The 24088-nt window shown below is 33.9% G+C and overlaps 1 protein-coding gene and 1 long non-coding RNA gene across 2 annotated transcripts in view; both read left to right on the top strand.

Moving 5' to 3' along the window:
* LOC126745871 (villin-like protein quail) overlaps positions 1-23392 on the top strand; it is a 29055-nt gene extending 5663 nt beyond the window's left edge. The window contains exons 2-14 of the mRNA XM_050453903.1: positions 9573-9671; positions 13874-13987; positions 14317-14516; positions 16441-16654; positions 16712-16990; positions 17041-17263; positions 17315-17562; positions 21866-22046; positions 22101-22337; positions 22390-22518; positions 22597-22859; positions 22910-23101; positions 23160-23392. Coding sequence (XP_050309860.1) covers positions 9573-9671; positions 13874-13987; positions 14317-14516; positions 16441-16654; positions 16712-16990; positions 17041-17263; positions 17315-17562; positions 21866-22046; positions 22101-22337; positions 22390-22518; positions 22597-22859; positions 22910-23101; positions 23160-23273 — 2493 coding nt within the window. The 3' untranslated portion in view covers positions 23274-23392. The remainder of the gene's footprint in view (positions 1-9572; positions 9672-13873; positions 13988-14316; positions 14517-16440; positions 16655-16711; positions 16991-17040; positions 17264-17314; positions 17563-21865; positions 22047-22100; positions 22338-22389; positions 22519-22596; positions 22860-22909; positions 23102-23159) is intronic.
* On the top strand, positions 6129-6872 carry LOC126745872 (uncharacterized). Its single transcript, XR_007663743.1, has 3 exons — positions 6129-6484; positions 6569-6708; positions 6767-6872. It is a non-coding gene; the product is annotated as an uncharacterized LOC126745872 (long non-coding RNA).
* Positions 23393-24088: the final 696 nt, after the last annotated feature.

Raw genomic sequence — 24088 nt, 5'->3', positions numbered from 1 at the left:
TAGAAATAAATACACGGCCCTGTATATTGAATTTATTAAACCGCAAAATTGAATGGAAACAGTAAACCGCGATGTACACCATAGTGGGGAACGCATATCTATGGTAGGTTTACCGCTTTCTTTGATGCCATAAACACGAAGAACCATTTTTAGTCGTAATACTCTTGGTTCTCCTTTGCTCTTTTCGTTCGTGTTTTGTCAAATTGAGTTCTTCCGGCATCGTAGTGCTGGATCACGATATATAATAATTTCGTTAAAAAGGTTTAAAACAAAAAAGGTTTCGTTTATTCTTGCGATGTTGTTGTAGTGATCTTGTGGGTTTAATTAAGTTTTTTTAAGTTGGGACCTTGGTGCCAGGATGCAAGTTTTTGAGTTGGCCAATGAATATGTAAATATAATAAGAATTATATATTATTTTATAGTGATGATTGTAGGCATTGATTTTGTAGTATGTAATGATATAATTTGCCGTATGTAATGATATAATACGGCATAATGTAACTATTTTAAAATTAATTTTAAATTACCTGGTGCATCTAATGGTCATATATTATAGTCAGTAGTTTGGGTATTTTGGATAGAAAAGGTAATTTGACTAAACATAGACTATTGACTGGTATCAGCTAAATTCTGTGTATAATTGAAGCTATTAATGCAAGAAGGTGTTAACTAACAAATTACACATTTTGAGATAATTAGAGTCAAAGTTTATTGAATGGAACTTTTTTGCTATTAATTTAATTTTCATTTAACAAAAACAAGTGTTAAGTAAATAAGGCCAACATTTTTTTATAGCACACAAACTTCTATTATTCAAGAAAATCAGAGGATAGTCATAAAAATTAGGAGAAAAATGTAAGTTAACACCTTTTTGCACAAACATATATTTACATTTAAAAATCAAATAAAAACAAAAAATATTTATTTTTCAAAAAAAAGCTACAAAAGTGTAATTTAAAGTAAATAAGGAAAATAGTTAATCTTCGTCTTCTTTTCTGAGGCCAAGGTAAAAAGTCCGGAAATTCTCAGGAATGTATGGCATTTGCTGTTGGATATTTTCGTATTTTTTAGATGCTATCGGCCTACTTTTATTAACGGGCGATAATAGCTCACATGTAGTTGAAGTTGACTGGCGAGTTGTAGTACCTTTGCCTTTTAGAATGGAAACTTCTTTCCAACTTTCTTCTTCACTTAGGGAATATCTATACTTTCTTTTACCAAATTCTGAAATTTTTATCCACTCTACATCCTTAAACAATAATTTTTCACCATTCTGAGTTTTTTTTTTATTTACTAATTTTAATTTATTAGCCAATTGTTTAATATCCACAAACTTATCCTCCATTCTAATGATTTGAAATGGAGTTTTTTGTCTGCACTCTACCATGGTGTTTACATACTGATCAACTGTGTAAATATTCTGATGTTTTCTTACTTCTTTTTCAACAGCTGCCAAATCTCGATCAGAATCCATAAATGTGTAGCCCACTTCAGGAAACTTATGTTCTATTGTTTCAAAAACTCCTTGTTGTATAAGTAGCTTTACAGCAAGTATGTGGGATCCCACCACAAAGCCCTGATCCAGCTCTGTTATTCATTCCGGAGCCATCTGTGTACCAGATGGTCCCCCTATTTAGCAATGCAGGTCTGTTGGAATGCTGCCACTCCTCTCTGCCTGCAATGTGCGTCACGAATCCCTCGCAGTCCACAGTCACTGGAGCCATGCAGTCACTGCCCATCAGAAGGAGAGGACATTCCTGTATGGCCCGTGACCAAATTTTTGCGTGACCGGTCTCGCCAGTTCGCCGAGGACGTATAGCCTGTACGCAGTCCTCATTCCCTCGAATTGCACAACGAGGTCCAGAGGCGGAAGGCTCAGCAGAGTCTCAAGCGCTCTAGTTGGCGCTGTCCGCATGGAACCCGTTATGCTGAGACATACAAGACGTTGGACTCTGTCCAGTTGAGCACGAATTTTCGCTTTCTCCGTACATGGCCACCAAACAATAGCCCCGTATGTGAGAAGAGGTCTCACAATGCGCGAGTAGATCCAGTGGAGGATCTTAGGAGACAGACCCCAGGTATTGCCGAAAGGCCTAGCCCCTTTGAATTGGCCTTCTTCATTCTGGTGTCTGCATGATCGTGCCAGGAGAGTTTGGGATCTAACTTGATTCCCGGAAATCGAACTGTCCTGGAGTAATGCAGCTGCACGCCACCTAGAGATATAACAGGAGGCGTGCCAAAGTTACGTCTCCTTGTGAATAGTAGGAGCTCTGCTTTTTTGGGGTTAATCCTAAGACCCCCCGAGAGGCATCATATGTCCACCATACGCAGGGCTCTCATCATAGGGCCCCGCATTGAGACGGCGTCTTTCCCTGGACAAAGAATTACCAGTTCATCAATCCGCGGATCTTCTTTTTTTGAAAACCGAACTTCTTGGGTGAAAGAATATTAATTTTTCTGTGTGACTTGTAATTCTGTATTTTATGCAGGTTTTTAGTAATTAAGCTATGTTGTTAATAAATGACAAAGGATGATCATTTCCAGCCAAAGTCCCGGAGCTAAATTATATTTTAAAAAATAAATTTTGTAATGTAAGGTTAATTAGTTCATCAAAATTTGTAACTGTTTTATTATTAAAATTTTAAATTTGTGGCCTTTTCCTAAGGTCAATCTAAAAATATTTAATTAGGTTGAGGTCAGGCCTAGAAGATGGCTGGGGAATTAATAGCAAGCAACTACCATTTGTTCCACAGATTTTTGCACAAAATATCAAAAGCAAGTAGTAACATATGATGTTTTTGGTTCTATGTATTTTTCGTTAAAATACTAGTTATTATGGGACTAGCTCCACCATGATTTATCTTTGTGTCGTTAAAACTTAACACGTTCATTCAATTACTTCTTGCTTTACGATTCTTTTTATTTGAGCACGTTTTCTTGCAGTATAAGCTGTTTCTTCTAAATCCAAACATTTCATTTTGAGCTAATACGCCATTCCCCAGTATCTTCACATCAAATAAATATTCATAATTTTTATAATATTAATATTTCCGCATATTTAACTGCCTTACTATTTATTTATGCTAATTTGTACTTTTAATATAACCACTGAACCGATTTTAATATTATAATTAAATAAAACCTAACGTCCACTAAAAGCCCACTAAATAGCCTAATTCGCGTCCATATTAACTCGGTTAAATCGCCTGTTAAATGTAATTTACCAATTAAAACATCGGTTCATATATGTTTAAGGCTTTTCTTCATTAAAATGTAATGCCAAGTGAATAAGCGGGTTAATTTTATTATTACCAGAAAAAGGTATGGAAAAACTTCTTTTCACAGCAACCATCAAAGAACTGTTAATACTTAAGATCCAATAGTACCGCAGAGATATATTGCAAAGGACTTAAAGATAATACATGTACATCAATTAACAAATGTTAAACAAAGAGTCGTAAAAGGTACTTGTGACCTTAAGCTGAACAAATAATGTCAAACATAAAGCGCTCGTAAAACCTGAAAAATTCACTCTCCCATAGGTTTTACTGCTGTCTTCTCACTTATTATAAGAAGCGACAATACGTCCACCTTGTGTGACTCACATCCTCTTGAAAAAACTCATTGTTTTTGGTTGAATCTAGTTTCGTGTCTAATGCGCTTTGTTTTTAAGGGTCATCAAACTCTGATGTATAAGAAATTTTTGTATAAATTTTAACCTAAAGACTCATGGTGGTATTTACTAGAAAAAGAGGTTTATCATGAAATGTCAAATACTTTGGAAAAATTGCAGAATAGCAAGAAGTATTATCATATGGTCTAAGATGATTAATTAATTGGAGAGCGTTAAGCATAGTTTAAAATCTTGGTATTACATTATTTATTATCATTTTCATTCATAAATATTATTTTTTAATCATTTCATTTTGATTTAAATCATCCTCTGTATCTTAATACAATTTTAGCTTAGAACATTAAAATGCTAGAAGTAGCATGCATTGCAACTAGTTTTTTTGCTTGCAACATCTCTAATGCAATGATGCTAAATGCTTATGTAAAAATTGCAAAAAAAACCCTTTATAATATGGGAAAAATTTGTCACTTAATCTGACAGGCACAACACAATACTACTGTTCCTCCTTAGTAAAATATCAAATTTTTTTTAAAATAAACTTTGATAAGATAATCTTTAATAAAGTTGATGTTTAACGTTAAATCAATGTAGATAATGTATTTTAAAGAAAAATGTATTGACTTGGCGACGTCGCACATAGGAGTATTTCATCAATCTGGGCGGCCAAAATTATTTTTGGTTTGTAATCATGTTTCTAACATGATAACAATTAATACAGTCAATACTACCTACAGTATATACTGCAAAATAATACTACAGTCAATACTAATTAACTACAGTCGACTGTAGCAATAATATGGTGTCTTTTGAGAAAAGTTTCGACAACTACAACAATAATAATTAATACCAACTACAGTAAATACTAATTAAATACAGTCGACTGTAGCATTGATATGGTGTTTTTTCAGAAAGGTTCCGACAACTTTCTTCTTCTCGGTCTCATTCCCGTCATTACAGGATCCGAGTTTCGAAGAAGTCTGTAAAAAAAGACGGTACATAACAGTTATTATTAGTACTAAATAATGATAATTCACCTGTTTAATACGTCCGCGTTACATTCTTGTCGAGAAAATTTTTCTTGCGAAGTTTTGGCGATAGAGGCGTATGTATTTGTTCCTGGCTTCAGCAGCCTCCTCAGACAGTTGTCCGATTGGCAGCAAAGCATGTCTTATCACTTGAGGCTCATGGATAAGTATTTTGTGGAGCGTGGGGGTCATCGGATGCCAAGGATACAGCTGGATATAAAGTTCTGCCGTTTCTGTAGCGAAAACCGAAAATTTTTTCGTATTCACCTCATGCTCACTCGACAAAACTTCCAGAATAATTTTCAGGCGATAGATAAATGTCGCGTCTATACCAGTAATTTCTGCAGACAGTTCGTGGTTTGCAAAAAATCGTCTACTGGCATTGCCGTCATTCGTGTTGCCGACATCTACAATGAGACCCATTTTTTACTTAAATTCGCTTTGGATTGCGAGTTTCCTGAGTTTGACTTTTTCTTTTTCTTCATCGCTTCTGAACTGCCACTTTTGTACTGGTAGTTTATAGGCCAAATGTAAAACAGCTTCAAAAAATCGTATTCGGGCATGAAGAATAGATAAACCAAACTCAAAAGTTTCCACATTAACTATCCCCTTTTTTTGGATACAGTTAAAATCCTTTGAAGTTAAGCCACATATGTAGCACCTCATTGTAGATGATGTGCTTGTCACAGAGTTGCACACCTGAAATGTATTTTTTTTAATTATTAGATAGGACTACAACAATAAAACCTAATAATCATGTTTCGGGTTCGATTTTTTAAAATAGTAATAAAAATAGTAAAAAATTAAAATAGTAATAAATATTTCAATTTTTGTTTTTTTACTCACCTTTCCATCAACCATGGTCAACATCATTGTATGCGATACCTCGCAAGCAATATTTTCTTTAATTTGGACTTTCGTTTTGTTCAAATTTTTTGAAGCATCTTTGATATATGATATTTCTTCTCTTGTCACATCTGCGGTTTCTTTTATAAATCTCAGCCTGATTGGGCGGCAATAACGAGGAGATGAAGGAGTGGGGTTCTGCCATAGTATTTTTCCATTTAAGGAACAAATAAGCCGTAAAGGGATAAGTGAGCTTTGGAACAAGTTAGCGTCTGTGTCGGAGTCACATACAAATTTTTGTTTGAATTGCGCTTGTTGCGCTCCATCGCATCCCCATTTACATATGAGTTCCAAGGCATTTCTTTCTTCTTCGTCAAGCGTTTTAACTACTTCGTAAAGATCTGTCAGTAATCTGGATACAGTGTGATCCATCAAATTCTGAAGCTTAATATATGCTAAAGTTTCGGTGACAGTAATAGATTCTTTGTCGGGGTAACACTCTTTTTTGACTTCGTGGATCTTACTGTAGCATGGATATATAGATGGATTATAACTTCTTATGATTTCGTACTGCCTCTTTGATAAGTCTGCTTCCATGAACATTGATAACGCTTGTTGCGGTGTTAGTTGTACCTTTTCTTTGGATTTACTTGCACTGAACGCTTTTTTATAGGCAGTGGCTCGTTTGGGTGTAGAAGTGATTTCTTTCAGCACGAGAGAAACATCACGTTTCCCTTCATTAGCCAGAACAGAAAAGCAACAAAACGGTCAATATTTGAGTTTAAAAACCTATGTATCTATCATCCACTTACAGCAAATTTGTGTTATTAAATCAAGTATTCTGCGATATTGACAAATATGTCAAAAACAAAGTTAGTTGTCATATACCCGTGATTATAAATATTTCAATTTGAAAATGGCTGCAAATGATAATAGCCGATACGTTATATCTGAAAGGAGCAGCACCGAACAGCACATGGTAAATATATTTGATAGACATTTAAGACCCGTTTTGAGGGAAATAAGTCGCGATACTTTAATTGCATTTATTTACGGAGTGCAGGATCAGGAGGTGCCAATGCTAGAGTGGGACCAAAGTAGGTTGCAGCAGGAAATGTTAAGTGTCCTACAAAGAAAAACCTGGTCTGCATATATTGGGTTACCGAACAACACCCAACAGCAGATGATGATAACATTTGACAGGTATTTCAGACCCGCTTTGAGGAAAATGAGTCGCGGTTCATTAATGACGTTTATTTAGGGCATGCAGGATCAGGAGGTGCCAATGCCAGAGCTGGACCAAAGCAGGTTGCGACAGGAGATTTTAAGTTTCCTTCAAAGAATAACTAGGTCTGCAGACGATACGCTAAATTAAACTTTTATAAATTAAGAATAGGAACCTAATTCCTTTTTTATTTTAATACTATAAAATTATGATAAATAGATATGTGTGTATTTTTTTAAATCTGAACGGTACTTTTTTTAAGTTGGTTATTATTATGATCTTTATATTTTTTAGATGATAAATTTGCTGCCATTTCCGGCCTTTAGCATTGAATCGTCTAAAAGTAATTTATTTTGTTTACTCACTTACCTAATTTTAGTTGAGTTGCAAAAGTAAGTTCTTCCAGGTCATTGTCTCTTCTCAAAGTTTTCGTTTTTCTTCTCTTGGTTCTTTCACTCGAATCATTCATTCACAATTTTCTTTTTGGACGGCCAACTCTTTGAGAGGACGAGCTCAGAGGTTTAGGAAGTGAAATGATTCCATTCAGCCATCCTTTGTTATTCTTTTCGAATTTATTCCATATAGCATGTGACTTTTTCCATTTTGATACAATTTCACTTACACTTACATACAGACTTCAACCGACGAATTTCTCGTTTTACTTTTATTTCATCCTCATCAGAAAATGGTCCAAAGTTAAGGATGTATCCTTCCAGATTTTTGTTTTTTTCTGTTATATTAACATCTTCTGACTCCCTGACAAATGTAAATAGCATCCTACGTGTCATATTTCGAAAACCAGATGCAGCTAAAACATGAAAAAATCACGAAATGTCACATTTCAAATTTTAGATATTTTGAGATGTCCTCCTCCCTCCTTTAAGGCGTTAGTTCAAAAAGTTAAAAGAAGTGGACATTTATTTTTTGTACTATAGAAGACAAATATGTAGGCTATTCAAAAATATTAATATCAATGCCCGGCAAATCCCGGCACTTTGACTTAATCATTTTTGATATATATTTTTTTTAAACGTTTATTACTAAAAGGTTATCATCTTAAAAATGGAATACCAAAGAAAGTATACAATAAATGTAAAAAAATAAAAATGCAGTTTGTAAGTACTTACCTGTTGTATTAGACTCCATAACTTTTCTTTTCTTAAAATAATCTAGGTACGACACAATTCAAATTAAAAATTATTCCATTCTATACACTTTAATATAGACCTCACAAACTATTAACCTTAAAGTGACAATTAAGAGCGTTGATAAGGCATAAACAATAAATAACAGTTGGGATACCTAAAAACATGTAGAAAATAGTATTCTATCAAATCTTTTCCGGCCCGATTTCGGAAAACGAACTTTTGGCCGCCCAGATTGATGAAATACTCCTATGTGCGTCGCTCAATCCCATTGTCGATGCCACTTACAGAAGGAATTACCACCAGTGAAGTCGTTAAAAAATATTTACGCATAAATATTTATTAATAATAGAGTATATTTTGACAACAGTTTTTTTTTCGTAATGTATTTTATGAATGTCCTATAAAAATGTGGCACTTTTATAATTTTGACATTTTATAAATTTTGACACTGCTACAAGACGTATCGGATAATCAGATTTAAGTTTCTTTTAATTTTTTTACGAAATGGGCTATTTATGTGAAAAGCACAAGATTAGAATCTTAATGATGATTGGGTACGGAGATAGAACAAGAACCCAAAATGAAGTTTTGCATTTATTCAGGCATAACTATCCTGATTTACTAGCCATATCTCAAAGTACTATAAGCAAGATTGAAAAACAGTTTCGGGAAAATGGTCACGTAAGAACAATAACTAGTTCTCGTCGATCTGCGCTTAATGAAGTGTTATTAGCCATTGAAGAAAATCTTAATATTCCCACTAGACAGGTAGCTCGCGAATTGGAAGTGAGTCAGTCTTAAGGGTAGTAAGGGTTATTGAAGCAAAAAAATTTCATCTCTATAAACTAACAATTTTCCAGGAATTCAATGAGAAGGATGCAGATCGAAGAATTGAATTTTGTGAACCATTTATGGAATTAATGCAGAATAATAATCTTATTACAGAAAACATTCTTTTTTCCGACGAGTCAACGTTTATGCTAAACGGAGAAGTAAATCGTCAAAATTACCGTTATTGGTCAGAAGAAAATCCATGTTGGATGAGGCAAGGCCACACTTAACACCCAGAAAAAGTAAATGTTTAAGCGGGAATTCTAGGTCAGCAATTTTTTCGAAGAAAATTGTTATAGGCCCAATTTTCTTCGAAAAAAAACTACATAAAGCAAGGTACTTATATACGAAACTATCTGGAAACTATTTTTCCAGGCAAATGAATTGGCAAAAATTGGTGGGAAATCTTAGACCATGAAGGCAATCGTGAACAATAAAATAGAGGCCTTCGAGATACGGACTTACAGAGGTCTACTAAGAGTACCTACTTCGACTGACAGGGAAATAAATAACGTAATATTAAGAAGAGTTGTTAAGAACAGAGAATTAGACTGGAAAAATAGCTTACTTTGGTCACATCTTGAGACATGACAGATAGCAGTTGATACAACTGATTCTGGAAGAAAAGATAAAAGGAGAATAGAGAGAAAATAGCTGTCAGATTAAGAAGAGATTAGAAGGCCTGTAAGTCATGTGTAAAAAAAAACAATTTTAAAGTTCGTCAGGTTAGCATAAGAATACGCCCATCATAATTTTATTTACGTGGGTAAAATAATCAATTGAAATACTAAATAAAAAAGATTTATAGAATTATCAACCAAACTACTATTTTTATAAATTAAAACATATTTTTGTTATTTCAGGATGAAACGATGTCCAATGGTTCCCAAACAGGGATCATCGATGTGGCATTCAAAAAAATTAATAAGAATCATGCAGATTTTCTGATATGGCGGGTAGAGGTAAGTTTGATCTTACAATTTACTTATTTTCATTATTGTGCCAAATTAGGTTTGAAAAAAGTTGTTGCATTAGTTTTATTAGTTTTGAGATCCAAGGATCAAATGTGTTGAAACCATAATTACTTCAATGGAAGGCAGCGCTGAATATTTGGTCGCTTCGAGTATGTAGGTTGGAACATCAATCTGCCCAAAGAAACATAAACAGTAATCACATACTAATTGCTAAAAAATAGTTTATAAAAGATATGCTGTATTTTTTTGGAAAAGTGAGAAATTTAAAATGAACATGGTGCAGAAACTTCTTCCAAACGCTCTCAATTCTTTGCACGTGGTTGGCCTTCCAATACTGCAGTTAAGGTATAAACAATCAGTAAAGTGATCTGAAACGGTTGAGTGTCGCTGTTTGATAAAACCCAGCAATATTCCACGCTAAATTTTTATTAGTTTAGAGACTAGTATTACGAGTATTAGAAGTGAATTCGGTAGATAATAGTTTATTGTCACGAACAAGGTAATCATAGTAACTTTTTGTTGTAAATCGATTCCATTATCATGTTACCAACAAGCTATTAAAGTCATGCTGAATAATTGTAGAACAAATTTAAATAAAGAGATATAACTTTAATAAAGCCATTGGAGAAGAAAAGATATATATGATCACTATCGAAATTCCGATGATACAGGAACCACACTTATTTAAACTGGCATGTATTTACAGGGCTTTAGAATATACATTCTCGTATCCCTATCAGCTGTCAGGGATAATTAACCCTGTCAAAAGCTGCGGGACTTTTCTGTCCTCTTCAAGCGATCTGGCAGAGATGTAACTGAAAATCTTTAAGAATGGTGGTTTACGCACGTACTATAGCGCTCCTGAGATGATTTGAAGAGATTCGAAGAGATTCCACTGTTTGTACTTCGTGCACCTGATGAGGAAAACTGTCTGTCGAAGAAAGGGTGGCCTAACTAATAATAGGACAAATATACTCGATCAACTAATCAATTTTTTCTTATAGATACTAGCTTAAATTAAATAGTAAGAACTTCTCAGAGAAGAACTGCAAGTGACAGGTCTCAAGTATAAAAACATCTAATTAGCTACGATTTAAGGACGAGTGAAGGTCTGGTAGATCCATTTTAAATGATATTAAAATAGCAAGCCTTTGGCCATGTCAGTAAAATAGAATGTCTTATTGGAAATTGATATAACCTTATCATTATTTATTATGATATCATATATAATGATAAACCTTTAAACTCCTGATCTAATCTGCCAGCATATACATGAAATTTTTACTCACCAAAGACTTTCAAGAAGGCTTTGTCTGCCTAAAACCTGAAAAGAATTATAATCTAGTAATGGGCAAATCAGTTTCTTGCAATCTCTCCTTGTTGCATTCATCGACGAGATTTTAAATGATCCCATAGAAAAAAGTCTAACGGCGTTATATCAGGAGATCTAGCAGGCCATTCTATAAGCCCCCTTCGCCCTATCCATTTATCTGGAAGCTCGTCGTCTAGCCATTGCCGAATGGGAAGAATATAGTGAGGAGGAGCGCCGTCTTACTGGAAATATATCTCAGCCTCATCAAGTATAGGGTTTCCATCATCATCGATTTGGTTTTCAATGGATTCAGTGATAAGCGGATTCATGGTATTTTCCAACATATCCAAATAAATGTCTCCATTTAAATTTCCGTTAATAAATAATGGCCCAATCCGTGGTGGGAAGTTTTCAAATGAACACCCTGTATGTATCTAATCTGAAACTCTTAAGACTTTTGGAATGATTTCAGAAGACCAGCTCAGTAGATCCAATAAATACAGATTTCTCCAAAGCCTTTGATAGAGGTGATTACCCGACTCGGTTATATTATTTACCTTTAATTTATCAAATAGATCGGGGTCAGAATATACCAATAACTTTCACATGTATATCATCAATGCAAGCTCCGAGGTCCTTGAAAATGCTTACACATCCCCTGTTCAATTCAATCTATTTATTAATGGCATTACAGCTACATTTTGTCTACTAATTTTTATTTTTAATCCGCAGATGATTTAAAGATCTTAAAATTTATGAACTGTTTAAAAGACTAGATTCCTTAGATCGTCTCTATATTTGGTGTATTCCAGATACAATAAATATGGATTTCTCCAAAGCCTTTGATTGAGTTGATGACTGTTCATCCTTCGTTTTCACAGTTTAACAAATGGATCGGAGTCAGAATACAAATCTTTCACATAAATATTATGAATGCAAGCTCAGAAGTCTTGCAAGGCGGCCATACATCACCTTTTCATGTTGCCTAGTAATTTTTACTTTAATTCGTAGATGATTTAAAGATCGTAAAAGTCGTGGAGTGTTTCGAAGATCAAATGTTTATACAAGCTGCTTTAGATCGTCTCTATTTGGTGCATTCCTAATAAACTTATTGAGAAATTAAAATAACAAAAAATAAAATTTTTTGAAGTATACATTTCTGATTTCCACAACTCCTAACTTCTAAAAAATCTGCTTAATAAGAATTATCTTTCAACTTGCGTCAATATTTAAAAGTGATCAGAATGATATTAAGACAATAAGTACGTATGATACATTTGAGTACTTTTGATACATTTTTTGCCTCTATCTTGCCTTTGTCAGAGAATGATTTCAGAAAACCAGCATAGTCTGACTTCTGTCCGATCTTCTGATCCTTAGGGCAGATCCTGAACAGCTAGATGCAATAAATGCGGATTTCTCTAAAGCCTTTGATAGAGTTGACTATCCGATTCTGTTATATTCATCCTTCGTTTTAAACTTCGTTTTTGTTTTAAACTTTAACTTCGAGAATTACTTCTGTAAGTAATTCTCGTATAAATTTAAAAAAAAAAAATATATATATATATTTTTTTTAGCTTTTTACTAAGGGGGTCGTTCTGAAATAAATGCCAAATGAGATCTTATTTTATCTGGAAGGAATGGGAAATGCCTCCGACTACTTATACTAAATATAAATCGTACTTTAACTGGCTGAAAAGAATTATAAATTACTTCAATTGCTTGTAAGAAATAGGAATTATGGTTCCAATAGCCGAAAAGAGATAAACTGCAACGTAAAAATTAAGAAACGTAAAATAATAAGAAATAGTTCTAATTAGTTGCAACTAATAGAGATATAAGTTACTCATATATTGCAAATCAGTTCAACTGGCAGGAAAAGATAGCAAATGACTTAAATTACTAAAACCGCCTGTAAAAATAGGAAGATAAGATTATACTCCCTGAACGAAATCGCAAATTACTTCAACTACCTGGAATAAAAGAAATTTCACTTTGTAATATTTAACTGCTTATAAAGAGTAAAAATATAACTTCAGTTTGTCTAAGAGAAATGTCTCTGTCAATCTTATCTGTCTGTCTGTTATACTTCTGGATTCTCCTTAATTTGATTTAAATTATGTGCATCATTCTCATTAAGCGCTCTTTTAAGGTGGCCATGCATCACCTGTTCTATTAAATCTATTTGTTATTTGTATTTTAGCTGCATTTTGTCAAGTTATTTTTTATATTTAATTCGCAGATGATTTAAAGACGTGGAACGTCCTGGAGTATTTAGAAGATCATGAATGGTTGCAGGCTTGACTTAATCATAGAAAAAGTTTCACTCAAAAGGTGGTTCGAAAAGAATCTGCTTATTCTATAAATAATTAGGCACTACATTGTGTTATAGATTTGATTGTGATTTGATTGTGATCTTTGATGTAAAGCGTTTTTTTCTAAATTATTTATTTCCAAATAACTTTTTGGAGAATTCGTTTAAAAGAAACTTTTTTTTAGATTTGTTACCATTGTAGGTACTTTCATAGTGCTATGATAAAATCATTAAGTTATTGCCAATAAAAATTTAATGAAACAAGATTTGAAAGCACCAGGAAAGAATAAACATACTACAAACGACAAACCGGCGAGACTTCTCGCTATGTCGCGTCGATTATCAGAGCACGAAATTGGTATTTCTTTAAAAACCGTAAATGCGGTAAACTGATGCACGTTATCCGGTAGTGAGCAAAAAAAATGCATGTAACGTGAAAACTGCGGTTACTATTAGCGGTCAAAGAAAATATAATATAATTGCGATTTTTTTGTAGATTTTCTATTAATCTTACTGTATCTGCTGTTTTTTTTAATAAGCTAATTAATTTTTGTCCAATTTTAGAATATGAGCGTGATCGCTCTTACCAAAGATCAATACGGGACATTTTACGATACTGAATCTTATATTGTTTATGCCGCTTCTCAATATGGGCAGCCTTCTGGGGTTGATTCAGTGGTAAGTTCTAGAAACATATATTTTTTATAATTAGTCATAAAAATTACTGCAATCCATATAATTCCTCAGTAAATCGGTTAAAATTGCGGTACTTCAGCCATATTTAACGACCGTATAATTCTGTTACGAATCCATATTTACAGTTTTGTAATCAGTTTGCATAATGTATGTATTAGATATAATTTAATATTGCCGAAGCTCTTGATTGTGGATTAAATGCAATATGGTATAGTACAGCTATAGCTATAAAATGCACAGTTAAGAGTTCCGTTTAATTTATGTAATATACGATGGTACATTGAAATTTCTTAAATACATTATTTCTTTAGGCTAGAGATCTTAAAGGGAAAGATATAGAATACCACATTCACTTTTGGCTAGGAAGCAATACAACACCAGAGAAGTCTAGTGTGGCTGCATACAAAACCGTGGAACTTGATGGAATACTTAATTTCTGCTCGACCCAACATAGAGAGACTCAAGAAAATGAAAGCAACAGATTCTTAAGCTACTTCAAAAATGGGTTACGGTAAGTTAACCAAAAGTTATAAATTCTTGAAGAGTAGAAAAATGGTTTCTATTTTAAAAAATGGTGACCCATCCGAAATAACGAATTATAGTCAAACAATTTTAAAAACGTGGCAAAGCAAAAAAATACCTTGCGATCTACGTGAACCTTATTAAGGCCTCCGACACAGTTTCATATTAATTGCTCCCAGGGATGTTAGACAGTGTCCAGGTAAAAGTTATAAGCTCTAAAACTTCTGAAACTCTATCTAGGAAATCATAGATATAATACAATGATACATTAAGTGATACAAATATACATAAATATATATAACAACAATCTTTGCTATCATAATTGCTTATAGATTTGTCTTAAGACTGCCAACTCTTCAGACAATTACAGGTTACCCTCCAAGATCTATAAGTGAGCTATATATGTTTTGGTTTAGTTTGGTTTAGTTGTCAGAAGAATCACTTTCTGAATGTTTTTAAAATGAAACATTATAAAACAGTTTTCTCCTTACTGACCTTCATAGAAGCTATAACACATATGTTTCCTGCTATGATTTTATCAAAGATATTTACTGCGTCTCTCATTCAATATTAATTGAAATACTAAAACACTACCTGTATTTTTAATACAAGTATAATTTTAATAAATTCCTATCTTTCAGTACTCAATTTATTTACTTCAACAATAATAAATCACAGAAAAAATTACTAAACATGGATTATCCATCCATTTCTGATATTCTGGAAGTGACTCAGCGAATCTATTAAATTGGTTTGTATCCAATGAACTTAATTTCAATAGGTCTAAAACCCAAAATTCCTATTGTCAAAGTATTCCTATTCTGCCCTATGATGACCATCTTAAGTATCTAAACTAAATAATGATTAAAAATATTGGCACTTCTTTGTACATTAGTCAAGTATACAACAAGTAAACATTCTTAAATGCCCGGACTATGGCGCTTAAATTAAAGAAAATAAATTATCGCTAACCGCAACTATACAGGGGGGTCGCAAAGTGCACCTCCAAAATTCAGGATCTCATTCTTCATATGAAAATATGTTATTTTCTTCCCATATGTCCTATATGCAATATTGAATTAAGAACATAGTCCTAATGCTAAAAAGATTTTTTGGATTGCAGTGAAGGTGTGTGATTATTTGGCAGGATTGGGTTACCATGGGTGTTGTTAGCAATATTTTGTAACGTTTAAACTTCTTACTCTCTTCTTAATTACATCATGGGGAAAGTCTTCGGAGAATTGCCAGAAAATTCAACATTAAGACTGTCTTCACTTCGAAGACAACCATACGAGGTTTAGTATCGAAAACTAAGCCAGAATACCTATTAGACACTAAGAACTGTGTATTCCAAATCCCCTGTAAAGGAGACTCATATATACAGGCGAGACAAAGTGACCACTAGAAGTGAAGACAAAAGAATATCGAAAGTAGACTTGAAGAGGAGAGGTTTCTGGATAAGGAATAGCAGAACACGCTTGGTCCAATGGCTTCAACATACAGAAGCAAAGATTTTGTGCAAGGACCATTATTGGAAGAAAAGAGTCCTAGAAGCAAATGACATCATGCAAAGCCATCTTTAGCTAGCCCAGTGTTAAAATTCCCAACATCTGTTGACTAACTAATCAAGATACACGTCACACACTTCTAGTATATTAGCCTGTATCTTTTATTATGAAATGAACGTATTATTTTTGATTTCTGTTTCTCAATTTAAGTATTTTGAAGCTAGTCAATTGGTACTCTCCAGTGGCATTAAAATAAACACAAACACACATAGTTCGAGTATTTGTTACTAAAAAAATGAAGAAAACCTATTATTCGAAACACTTTTTTAACAAAGAAACATATTATTTATTTAAACTTTGCGGGCTTAACATATAGATAGAATCAAATCAAACTTTTTTTTTCAGTATAATGAAACCAGCCCTGATAGAAAATGGCAGCAAAAATCTACCAAAGTTGTACAGAGTAAAAGGTAAAAGTATACCTGTTTTAATAGAAATGGGAAATCTTTCATGGGAGCATTTTACCAGTACCGACATTTTTATTATTAAAACAACACAAACCATTTTTGTTTGGGTCGGGAGAGCCGCTGGGGTGGAAGAAAGACGACATGCAGCAACTGTAAGTAAAACTACTATATCTACAGATATATCAATTGAAATTTAACCCCTGTTACAGGTTTCTCAGAACATGAAAACCCAACACAAGATACCCAATATAGTGTTCGTGGATGATGGTTATGAGAAGACCATTGATTCGGAAACTCAAAAGCAGTTCAGCCAATATTTGCCACTCGAAAAGAGGGTTGTTTTACCAGAGAATTATTCCAATGAAAATGAAGTTAATGGTCAAAATAAAACTCACCTAAGACTCTACAAATGCTCAGAAAATAATGGGAAATATAGAGTGGCGGAGGTCAAGAGTGGAGCACTTAGTATTAGCGACCTAAGCTCAGATGTAAGTATCATGTCTCCAACGATCACCAAACCTAAATATTGATATTTTAGGATGTTTTTATAGTTGACCAGGAATTAAACGGTATATGGGTATGGGTGGGCAAGAAAGTGAGCGAAAAGGAAAAGAACGAATCTCTAAGGAACGCAAGAGGTTTCGTAAAAAAGAAAAAATACCCTAGCAACACAAAAGTGACCAGGGTTGTCGAAGGATTAGAACCAGCTGAGTTCAAGGCTCTATTTAAGTTATGGAAAACCGAGCTCCCTAAAGGCAAAGGTTATTACGTAAAAAAATCGCTAAAACCATAGTTTACCCGTAAATTTTCAGTGGCCAAAATGCCAATGTTAATAACCAAATTTGACCCAATAACAATGGAAGATCGGCCAAGTTTGGCTGCTGAAACTCAACTAATTGACGACGGTACAGGAGGAATGACTCTTTGGCGAATAAAAAATACCAAAATCGTTGAAATACCAAAGGAGAGGCACGGTTGTTTCTTTTCTGGAGATTGCTACATTACCTTATATAGCTATCATACTGCACGTGAGGAGAAACATCTTTTATATTGTTGGATTGTAAGTATTGTAGCATCGTTCGTTAGAGGTGAATTAATTACTCGATTGCGCAAAAAAGTCAACAGATTTATTTACACTAAAAAACAGGACTACTAGAAATATGTATTTTTATTGTATTTATTTATGCCTGATTTAAATCTCGCGCCAATGTTCGAAACTTTACTGCACTGAACTGACAACTGACCCCCAGCGCTGGCGCGGCTCCTCATATACTCGGCTGACGATAATTCCGGAAGATTTCGCTGACCTTCGAGACGTCGTGCGGTGTGCCACTTGTGTCATTTCAGAATGACAGAGAATCAGCTGGTTTTTCGGCGTTTCCAATATCGTTACAGTATATAGATAGAGAAAGTAAAATAAGAAAGACAGCCTTCTCTCGAACACCTTCTTTTGACACTTAACAGCTAGTAGTTCCAATGGCTAGAAAAAGTGACAGTTATACCTGTCAATGGCGTCACTCTTTTGCTCGTTTCTCAGAAGTATTTATCGATGCATAAGTTTTCTAATTTTTTAAAGAACCCGTCGACAGTCACGAGACTGGTATGAGGATTTTATTAAGATAAAAAATTACAAGAATTTAGTAGAAAATGTTAAAAATTCTAGCAATTCAAAATTTTCTTTATGACAGAACACTCATTGCAAAAAAAAAATATGCAGAGTATGGCTCATTCCTCAGAAATTTTGCAGCTACCACAAGTCTAGGAACCAGATCCTCTCTTCTGGTGGGCAAAGAGTTGTTCCATGGCACTCCAGACAAAAAGTCTAGAGGTGTCAAATCAGGTGATCCTGCTGGCCACCTCTATTAATCCATGGGATCATCTACTAATCCACTCCACTAATCCATGGGACTGGACCACCTCTATTAATTCATCTGTTGTAGTAGGTCTGGTCTAGGAAAGCTCTTATAGCGCGAGCAAAATACACTAAAAGCGTTTTTTTAAATAGCGGAAAACGTGAAAAGCTCTCTAATCTCGCACTGATAAAGTGGATTCTTTCTTTTTTTTTATTTTTTGACGCAACAGTTACGTAATTGTAAAAAAAGAGTGCAAGTTTGGTGCTACGAATTATTTGATTAGCACTTTGGGATCTTAAATAACATTTTAAGAATAGTTCATCTATCATTAAATCTGGTTGATTTTATTAACGTAGTATCACTAAAGTTGTCCAAAAAAATCAATTTAAATTACAGTTTTTTAATCGTCATAAAAGTACTCCAACCAAAATGGCTCTTACTACCACACTTAAATCGTTTTTTTACTCTCTAATTTATCCTCAGAGATCTCACTATTTTTCGTGAAAAAAATATGAAAATATTTCCAGTGGTTGCCAAGTTATGACCAAAGATGTCCGTTAAAAAATAAGAATCATCAATATGAATAGCAAATTCGTTTTAAAATTTTCAAATTTGACGGCTTTTGTACCTTGAATTACAAAATCGCCTTTAACTGAAAAAGTTTCTGAGGTACAAAACATTTTTATGCATGAAATTGTTCGAAAATAATTGGACTTTTATTTGATTTATTTTGTTTATAATATTCCAATGATTTCAAAGAAATGTTTTCAATAAAATTGAGAAATTGGTAAAAAAATGAGCAAAAAAGTGGTTCAACTAAAAGTGCTCTTTCTATTCAAATCTTGAAGTCAGAGTGACGTTTTTACACTCACATTCGTTCTCAGGAATTACAATATTTTGTAGTGAAACAATTATGAAAGTATTTGTAGTGGTTCTCAAGTTATGAGCAAAAATGTCCATTAAAAACTAAAAATCATAAAATAGCAATTTGGTTTTAAAATCTTCAAATTTGGTGGCTTTTGCACCTTGGATGACAAAATCGCCTTTAACTGAAAAAGGTTCTGTGGTATAAAAAATGTTTGTATATGAAATTAGTTGAAAATTGACCGAAAAGGACCGTTAAAAAAAATTCCAAAAGTCAAAAACGGTTTAATTCAGAGTGATGTTTCTACCCTTAAACTTATCCTCAGGAATCCTTCTATTTTTTCGTGAGAAAGTGACGAAAAGGTTTCCAGTGGTTCTTAAGTTATGACCAAAAATGTCAATCAAGAAATAAAATTCATAAAATTATAATTTGATTTTAAAATCTTCATATTTAGTGATTTTTGGTCCGTGAATGACAAAATCGCTTTTGAGACACAAAAAACGTTTATATAAAAAATTGCTCAAAAATAATTGGACTAGTCGAAGCACAAAAATTCAAGGGCCCTTTTTTGTTAAAAATTAATAGAATATTTCTAAAAAAAAAATTCAAATAAACAGTGGCGTAGTCTTTTCCGTGTGTTTCAAGTCCGTCCCTGGAGAAGTCAAATCACCTGCAATTCCTCAAAAAGTGACCTCACAACCTATCATTTAAACCCTAAAATTTTATTAAAATCCCTAAAAGTGCCTTTAATACAGAGGGAATAATTGTATATTTAAAAAAAAAATTATGTTAAAAAAACGACGCACTTCCGACCATCGGTGTCCTATGTCAAACTACAAGGTGTTCAAAAAGGGTATCAGCAATGTGATGTTTGCATAAACCAAATACACCATATTTCTATGATCATTTATTTATGGCAAATTAATGTACAGTCAATGAAAATTGATGAACCAAAAACAATGTTGTCTAAATGGTGTCCGTTGCGCTGTATGCACTCTTCAAATCGAGAACGAAGATTACTCGGGTTATTAGTAATCTTCGTTCTCGGGTTATTAGTAATCCCTTGATATTAATCTTATTTGCTCCTGGATATTTTGCTTTCATTGATTTGTATCAGCTGGATTATTCTCGTAGACCTTACTTTTGAGGTAATCCCATAAGAAATAATCAAGTGGCGATAGGTCCGGGCTCCTAGAAGGCCAGTTAATATTGCCTCTTCTTGAAATGACTTTATTGGGGAATAATTGTTGGAGAACAGCTTCAATTGGCCGATTTGACGTATGGCATGTCGCACCATCCTGCTGAAACCAGGTTTCTAAGTTAAAACCTTGAAACTGTCGGAGAGATAGTGCAAGAAAATTTTGTAACATTGCACATAATACCGCTCGGTATTAACGGTAAGTGCCCGTCCATTTTGATGTTCAAAAAAATACGGCCCAATTATGCCATCAGCAGACATAGCAGCCCATACGACCACTTTGGGGCTATGCAGTGGGCGTTGGTGTTTTCTGCGAGGATTAACGTCAGGCCAGTACCTGCAATTTTGCTTATTTGCGTGGCCATTTACCTGAAAATTAGCCTCATCACTGACTAAAATGTTATTGAAATCGACGAATCGTTCCATCATTTTATTGACAAATTCTAACGGTGTATTGTAATCCCTCGGTTTTAATTCCTGCACTAACTGTATCTTATATGCATGCAGATGCAAGTCTTTGGTCAAAATGTTATGTAAAGATGATCTTTTGAGAGTGGTCGTCTGACTTCGCTTCCGTACAGATAAGGTTGGATTCTCTCTGACTGATTGACGTACTCGTTCGATATTTTCTGCACTTCTTACGATTTGTGGGCAGCCGGGATTATGAATTTTCACTGTGGATCCAGTAGCTTCAAACGTTCTGATCCATTTTCTAATAACATCAGGGCTAGGTGACAATTGAATATTATGTAATTGGTAATGAGCGTGATATAGACGGCGTGCTGTCACGATTGAATTATTGTTTTGGTAAAATGCACGTACCCAAAAAGCGCGTTGCTCTCCGGTAAACGGCTAAATGCACAAATAAAGCGCTGATACCCTATTTGGACACCTTGTACGGTTCCTGTATATACTCTAGCATTCTTGACCAATTGAACGGGGACACCCTGTATGGCATTGAACGAATTTCGGAACGGTTTGCACGCAAATCGGATACCATAACCACTGTACCAAGAATGCTGGTAAGCGAATTCCATAGACTTAGCAAATGGACTCAATCTCTTATGCTTTAGTACAGCAGCACGTTCATACACTGACTATAGGTACCTTGAATTATTTGCAATTGAACTACTTGCTACAGCCAAAGAAATTATAGCAAATTTGAATTTCTCCAAACCTTGTAGACAAGTCACTTCCAGTAGAAATGGGAATGAATGAATTTGAATGAATGAGTTACTTTTACTAAATGTCAGTCCTCGAATGAACGAGGAAAATTGAATAAGAAGCGGCAAAACCAAAGGAACTTGCTGAGCAGGTTTTTTCTTTATTGACTTGGTTCTTTAATGACTACCTCAAAGTGCTCTAAGCAAACTTCTTTCTGACCTAATATTTCTGATCTAAAACTTTTAAGCTTACTACCTTCTTAAACCAAAGGAATATTTTTAAGGGTACAAATGCCACCCAAGAAGAAATCAATATAACAACAGCCAAACTAACGGAAATTGATGAAGAACTTGGTCAGCTGGGTTTCCAAGCTAGAATCATCCAAGGAAGAGAAACTGCACATTTCTTGCAACTCTTTAAGGGACGGTTAACGGTTTTCAAAGGGCGAGGAATTGATTTTGATGGTAAAACTTAATAAAAACTGTATACCTATATAATGTTAATCATTACATATTTAGATTCCGGTAAAAACTTGAAAAATCCTAACCAATATCTGTTAAGAATTTATGGATCTACTAGCTACAGTTCAAAAGCAGAGCAAGTGGACTGCAAGGCGTCATCCCTTGATTCGAACTCTTGTTTCGTCTTAAGGAGAGGTAAAAAGTCGTTTGTCTGGTGCGGAAACTACTCTACAGGAGACCAAAGAGAGATGGCCAAAGGGTTTGCTGGAAAGGATTTTGAGCTACTGTTGGAAGGTATTTAAATATATCTCTAGAGGCATTCTAGTATTAATAGTTAATTTTTTAGGAAAAGAAAAAGAGGAGTTCTTTACTTACTTAGGAGGCCCCGGTAATTATCCTACTCAAATGGTACGAAATGAGTATGATCCCAAGCCACCCAGACTGTTTTATTGCAATTCGTGTAGGAAACTTGAAGGTATATACTCAGAACAAGCTTATTTTTTTATATATAAGACTAATTTCATATAGGCTTAATAACATAATGTTATTTTAGTTCAGGAAATCCTTTTCTTCCAACAAAAAGATTTATTGCCGGAAAACGTAATGATTTTGGACACCAATACAGCCCTCTACATTTGGATAGGTAAACTGAGCCCTAGAGAGGAGCAGAGATTAAGTATCCAGACCGCTTTGCATTATTTACAAACTGACCCGTCTAATAGAGATATGAATATGACAGTGATCCAAATAAAGCAAGGAAAGGAACCGCCTACTTTTACTGGATTTTTCCCTAGTTGGGATAAGAAAATGTGGAAGGTGAATAATGAATTGGATAAGACAACAGCATATTAAACTATGGTTTTTAGTACTACAAGACGTTTGCTAAGATGCGTCTGGAAATCGAGATGACAAACACCGACGTTAAAGTTCAAAATGGAAACCTGACTCACAATAACTCGGACAACGGAGATTTTGACCATTACGAAAAGTATCCAATAAATATCCTAAAGGAGGCGAATGACCGATTACCTTCAAGAGTTGACTCACTCAATAAAGAGGTGTTATTTTAATATTAATATTTATTTTCGCTTACTAAATCATTTTTGATTATTTTAGTTACATCTTACCCACGACGATTTTGTGTACCTATTCAAAATGTCGTACAAGGAGTTTGAAAGAATGCCAAAGTGGAAGCAACAAGAGATGAAAAAGCGAGTTGGGTTGTTTTAAGGAGCTTATTAAACCTTATATATTTTTGTGTTAAGTATAATTGGTTTGACATCAATATTTAATATTAGTTTATATTTGTCATTTAAAATTATTGTTTTATAAATAAATTATTATTAGCATATTGTGGAGTTTTTACAACTTGTTTAGATGTGAATTTAGATACTGAATATTTCACATTTATAGCTATATTTATTCACACTGGGCTCTATTTATTTTAGTTTAAAAGTCGCGCCAATAATCGCGTCAATATTATACTTTAATTGGCCTTCTAGCGGCGAGTGCTTTATATAGATTGACCATGTTCCGAAAGACTCACTAACCTTCCACGTGTCTCTAGAGATGTCGCGCGGTTAAAATGATTCCCGAATGATGGAGAACAGGATATACGGAGCGGTTAAGATCGTTACAATATATTTAATTTTAAGTCTCTTTGAATATTCAAATTTGTACGCGATATAACGGAAAGTTTACATTGAACCACTGCTTTACAAGTTTAATCCTCGTACAGGCATTTCTTTCGAAAATCAGCGCAACTGTAAAAGTGGAATCTCCTTTGTACATATTTCTGGCACTTACTTCATATTAATATCAAAATAATTACATTATTTAATAAGAATTCTTAGTTGCCATATTTAAAGGAATATTTTGTTCCTGCTTTGGGAGTCAACCATTTGCCAATTAATACAGCTAATTTTACATATAAAGAATTGAAATAAATATACAAACATCAAAATGGTTTAGGGAACAAAGATATTAAAAGACAATTAAACGAAAATTTGGATAATAATATAACTAAACTAATCTAAATTCATTTT

Source organism: Anthonomus grandis, chromosome 16 (assembly GCF_022605725.1).
Source record: "Anthonomus grandis grandis chromosome 16, icAntGran1.3, whole genome shotgun sequence".
Classification (NCBI taxonomy): domain Eukaryota; kingdom Metazoa; phylum Arthropoda; class Insecta; order Coleoptera; family Curculionidae; genus Anthonomus; species Anthonomus grandis.
Note: the sequence above shows the minus strand (reverse complement) of the source record. Positions and strands in the feature narration are given on the sequence as shown.